This window comes from Chrysochloris asiatica, unplaced genomic scaffold (assembly GCF_000296735.1).
Source record: "Chrysochloris asiatica unplaced genomic scaffold, ChrAsi1.0 scaffold00156, whole genome shotgun sequence".
Taxonomy (NCBI): domain Eukaryota; kingdom Metazoa; phylum Chordata; class Mammalia; order Afrosoricida; family Chrysochloridae; genus Chrysochloris; species Chrysochloris asiatica.
The window spans coordinates 630,774-636,494 of NW_006408674.1; the positions used below are offsets into that span (position 1 = coordinate 630,774).

At 48.8% G+C, this 5,721-nt stretch overlaps 1 protein-coding gene across 1 annotated transcript in view; it reads left to right on the top strand.

Annotated features, from left to right (window-relative positions):
* The first annotated feature begins 1,430 nt into the window (after nt 1–1,430).
* Nucleotides 1,431–5,721, top strand: part of ACSBG1 (acyl-CoA synthetase bubblegum family member 1) — a 48,200-nt gene continuing 43,909 nt past the window's right edge. Inside the window, exons 1-3 of the mRNA XM_006870940.1 lie at nt 1,431–1,438; nt 3,840–3,992; nt 4,525–4,625. Coding sequence (XP_006871002.1) covers nt 1,431–1,438; nt 3,840–3,992; nt 4,525–4,625 — 262 coding nt within the window. The remainder of the gene's footprint in view (nt 1,439–3,839; nt 3,993–4,524; nt 4,626–5,721) is intronic.

Genomic DNA, 5,721 nt, shown 5'->3' on the forward strand with positions numbered 1-5,721 from the left:
TGATCCTCACCATGGCGGGCAGAAAACTCAGGCTCAGAGAAGAACAGTCACTTGCCCCAGGTCACACATCTAGTAAAACTCGGTGGAACTTAAATGCTATCTTGCTTTGAGAAAGCCTTAGTTGAACACCTATGGCATAGTGACTGGGCTACTAAGGTGGGCGGAGCAGATAGGACAACAGCAATCGGTAGGAGATAGCCTTAAGGGACTCACAGCGAAAACGAGGCTCCCCTTGACTCCACATACATGGAGAAAACTTGAGAAGGGTTAGGTCCAACCAACATTTATTGAGCTCTAACTGTATGCCTCAGGAATACTCATGATCAGAGAATGGAGAGGAATCAGGCATAATCCTTGCTCTTAAGGAGCTTTCCAAGCCCTGTGTGGCCTTCAAAGCCCAAGCCTGAGTGACTGAGGGCCAGGAGAGAAGAGGGTGTTGAGAGTAATCCCCGAGGGCTTCTTGGAGGAGGAGTTGAAGACAGCTTGGGAGGCTCTGTCTTTAAACTGATTCCCATCAGCAACTCTAGCAGAATAATGTTTCTTTAAGAGGGGGAAGGAAATAACCAAGCCACCAAAAGCTGGTTAAGAAAAAGGGAGAGTGCAGGTCCCCTAGACTCCTCCTTTGACCCCACCTCACACATATTTGCTCCAAGAAGCCTGTTGAGTATTTTCTTGTTCCCTGTACCACTGCTAGGTACTAAAGGAGTTTCTCTGTGAAAGGCGTGTTGGCCCAGGTGTTTCTAGTGAGTAGGAGTGGGAGGTGAGACCAGATCTTTGTCATCATCAAGGTGCTAGGGGGCCATCCTTTTAGGAGCTTCTTCCTCCTGGGAGTTAGAAAAACACACAGGTGTAAGTCAGACTTGCCCCAGAGGCCCCCACCCTAATTGTCATTCTGCTATGTCAGGCGACTATGCCTCGTGGCCTGTAGCCAACTTCTAGAATACAGGATTTCAGAAAGAATATGATTTTCTTCAGTGACAGGGACCTTGGTTAATCACCTTGGGCAGGCTCATTATGATCACAATGACAATTGTAGTATCTCACCTGTTGGGATCACTTACCTCTGTCCTCTGCCGGTCCTCCCAGAATAGCAGCAAGAATCAGAAGAGGGGCCCAAAACGCTTTTGAGGAGTCAAAACAGCAATGTCTGGCTCACTCCCCAGACCACAAACAAACACAAAAATTCCAAGTGCTTTCCTTTGAGGAAAACATTATAGGTTCCTTTTTGGAAACCATGTCCTCAGATTTAACCTACAATTCCACCCAGCTTGCTTATGTCATTTTTAAGTATGCCCTCCAAAGTAACTGCAAAGTAGGAAGGCAATGAGATGCTAGATGCCAGCATACTGTCTATGGCAAGAAATGACTGCTAAGAAGGCAGGACAGAATTCAAAGTAAACGCACATGCTCAAAACGACCCACCAGCGATAATGGCGAAGTAAGAACTCCAGAAAAAGCCACGCTGGGCTGAGACTGGCAGCTATTGGTGTACAGCAGACTGGCTCTGGTCTGCCTTACCTCACAGGTGAGACCAGTAAGGTGTGTTATTAGTTGTAACTCTGAGAGCGCATGGGAGAAGGACAGGGAGGTTCAGGGCATCCGTTTCAGATGGGGACGTGTGGTACTCCTTAAACCAGTTGCCAATGAGTGGATTCTGAATTGTAGCGACGTTCTAGTTCTATACAGAGTAGAAGTGCCCCTCGCAGGGTTTCCAAGGCTGGCATCTTTACGGAAGCAGACTGCCTCATCTTTCTCCCAAGGAGCGACTGGTGGGTTCCAACTGCCAACCGTCCAGCTCCAACCAAGTGCTTACTCACTGAGCCACCAGGTCTTGTTGGCAAGTACCATCAAGTCAATTCCATCAATTCCAACACAAAGCAATCTTGTACAGGGCTTCCCAGGAGCAATTGGTGGGTTTGAACCGCCAACCCTATGGTTCACAATCCAGGGCTTACCCTACAACACCACACCAGGAGTATCTCCTTGTTGTTGTTAAGTGCCCTCGAGTCAGCTCTGACTCATAGAGATCTTGTATAGGGTTTCCAAGGGGTGGCTGGTGAGCTTGACCCACCAACCTTGCTATTTAAACCTACATTGCAGTCCAGCGCATTAACCCTCAACGCCATCCCCTTAGAGAGACTAAATTGCCAAGATTCATGTAAGTGGAAGGATTATTATTTATTAGGGGCCCTCAAGTTGGTTCTGACTCATAGCAACCCTGTCTGTATAGTCTAGTGCTTATCCTACAGCACCACACCAGGATTCCAAAGTGGAAGGATAAACTTAATTTATTTGGAAAATTAGGTTCCAGCCTAGTTTGACATTCTCTTAATGACACACCCAACCTTCTGTAAGCCCCTCAGGGAGCCACCTGCAAGGATAAATGAGGATCCTATAGCACTGAATGGAGTCTTGGTGTGGTGCTATAGATAAGCATTGGACTGCAAGTTTGGTTTGTGGTTCAAACTTACCAGCTGCTCCTTAGAAACCCCAAACACTTTCACTATGAGTCAGAACTGACTTGAAGTCATTTAACAACAACAACAACAACAACAACATCTGCTGAACACAGGCCAAGGGCTAGGATCCTCCCTCTCATTGAAAAGAGGCGGAAGGACAGACAAGGAGATCTGGGTGAGCATAGTATCTGAACAATACAAGACTCAGTCTTACTGTGTGGGGCTCAAAACACCCAGGAAATCTCCCTGGGAGGGAGAAGAAGCTTCAAACAGCATCTTCCTCCCTATAAACAGATGGTTCTAATCATGGTGTGTAAGTTTTGCCCTGGGCTTCCTTAGGTGGTTGGCTTTTCATTTGGTCTTTGTTTAGTTATTTTAAAATCAGAACCAGTTTACAGGCATTTTATTAGGTCTGGGGAATGCTGTCTGTACCTTTTGATGGTGAAGATTTGAAAACAGACTTGTTTGTGAGGAAGCACTTAAGATTGTGGGAGGTTACAACCAATGACAGCCTTGGCTAATTTGGGGGTGGTTGGTCAGCTGGTAATTTCACAGGTGGATCAGCTTTAAGCACTGGGTTTGTTCTGTGGTTGGAGCTCCTTCTTTGAGAACACAGACTGAGATAGAGCTAGACTCAGGGGACAGCAGGGTCTCCCCTGATACTCCCAGTGCAGGACCCTGATCCGTCAGCTCTCCAGTATTTATTGCCTGAGTTCAGAGGGCTCATTTGGAGCAGTACAGTCTTGCTTGCCCCCAAGCAGAGACAGCTTCTACCAAACAATCCAAGTTTGTAGTAGCAGTAGCCGATGATCTGAAGTCAGCAGGACAAGCTCCACAAGCTTCAGAACTCTCTATTTCCCTCTGCCTGGCACAGTAGGCCTTATCCCAGAAGCATGCTTTGTCATCTTTCCAGCAGATCTCCATAGCAACAGAAGGACTGTCCCAGTCCTGTGTTCATAGTGTTCCCAAGAAAGGGGCCAGCTCAGCCCCACACTTATCCCCCTTCTCCCCACCCTCCTCCTTGCATAACCTCCTGATGTTTTTTTGCTTTAAAACCAACCTCAGGTTCTTAAGCAGACTGGCGCCATGTGGGCCTGGGTGTGTTCGCAAACTTAGTTTGACCCTGCGATACCAAAAAGGAGTAAAGCCGAATGTGAGAAGCAGGTAACTGGCCCAGCTGCTTGGGAACTGGGCAGGGATGGGGCTAGCCTCACCCTGACAGACTGAACTTCCTGGAGCTAGGGTCCTGCCCTCAGAGCCACCACAACCACTGGTTGTGCACTGCTCAACGTCAGGGGCTCCGTTTGCATAGTTGAGTTCGGTTTACACAGCTGTGGCACGGTGCTACAGCCCTGCTTGGCCTGGCCTTGGGGTACACAGCATCTACTCACCCACCCAGGGGTTGAATTCTGACCACCTGAACCCTGAGGAGGACAGGTACGAGGAGCTGAGAGGCCACGTTGATAAAGACGCCCAGGAATCCCGTTATCCGAGACCACCAAGCCTGGGAAGCAAGGAGGATTCGGGCCTGGGGTGAAAGCAGATGGCACTGCACTACAGGGTTCCCTGGTCTCAAGTCTGTGTTTGTCAACAGATGGGATGGCCTCATTTTGGGACCTGCTTAGGACCCCTGAAAGCCCTAGGAACACCCTCAGCTCTATCCTGAGTTCCTAAGGATGGCTGTTATCAAGGCCTAAGCCCAACCCTTTCCTCGTCCAGATGGAGACACTGAGGTGCAGAGAGAGACATGAACTTGCCCAGAACCACACAGCAAATGAAAGCAGAGCAGGGGCGGGGGTTGGCGGGGAGGGGAGGTAGTGAGGGTTCTGCAGGGGTAAGGTCCATAACTCTACAAGGAGAAGCCGGGGAGAGGGCGGGCTAGGGAATGAGATCTTATTCCCTGACCCCAGCTGGGACCCCCTCTGCAGATAGTCCCAGGAACATGCAAGAGGCAGATCAACCAAAATCACCCCTGGAGAAAGTGGGGTGCTATGATGTGTGCCAGTCCAGAGCCTCAGACTCCAGGCCAATCCACCAGGTTCTAATATGCTTTCTCCCTCCCCAGCTCTCTGACTGACAGGAAGACCCTCTCCAAAGAGTCCCTAAACCATGCCCTCGTGCACTCGTGCCCAGAGAAGACAAAGGACACCCAGTTGGATTGTCCAGGTGAGCTCGCCGGGAAGCTGCTGGGGTGGGGTGGGTAGGTCTGAATTGCTTAGCTGTACTGGGTTTGGTGAGGGCACTGTGGGGGCGGCTAAAACAAGTTGATGCCCCCCTGGAGGGTCCACCAGATCAGTTTCTGTATCGTTGTCACCACAGCGCCATCAGGGTCCGTGAGGGACCAGAGACAGGGAAACAGCTGGGACCTCATCCAGGGTCAGACCATGGTATTTCGTCAGCTCAAGTTGTTCAAGGAGATGGGAGAAAGCCCAGATAAGGGATGCCTTGGGATTTTGATTTTTGAAATTGGAGCAAGGGGGCAGGCGGTCCGGTGGAGGCGGGAAGTATTTGTTTTGGAGACTTGGTAAAGCACATGCTCTTTTATAATGACATTAACCCTTAGATAATTTCACCTTAAACAGAGATAGAATTAGCATTTACCCTGAAGAGTCATCAAAACAATGATAATAATAATAATGCTGCTTTTGTTTGCTTTTATTGGCTGTACAACAATATCGTGTGGAGTCCTGGTGTGGTACTGTGAGATAAAGCGCTGGACCACACAGTTGTTTTGAACCACGAGGTGGTTGGTGCAAACTCACCAGCTGCTCCTTGGAAACCTTATACAAGGTTGCTATGGGTTGGAACCAACTCTGCTTATCAACAATGGTATTGTAACAATAATAGAAATGGGGACTAGAGAAACAGAAGGTGCTCTGTGCCCAAAACAGTCACTACCGTTTGTGTCCCTGCTGTCCTGACAATATACTGTTACCATCCTTTCTCTGGCCTGTTCGCCTTTGAGGACCGAGAACTACCCTGGCAACACTAGTCTTCCCACTTGTGAATTTCTCAGCTGTAACTGTTGGATGGGAGCTAGTTGGGAGAGATGGTGAGCCGCCTGTTGAGAGGTAGTGTTTGAGGAATACAGGTTAGGTATTTTGTAGAATGTCCTTTGATTTTGAGTATGCCTGATGTTTTCCTCATGGGTAGCCAGGGGCTATAGGTTTTGGAAGGCCCCAAGGTGGCACAAACCCTTTCCTTCTTTTTTGTCTTCTCAATGACTTTTTGGTTTTTTCATGTATGATGTTCTTGATGTCAT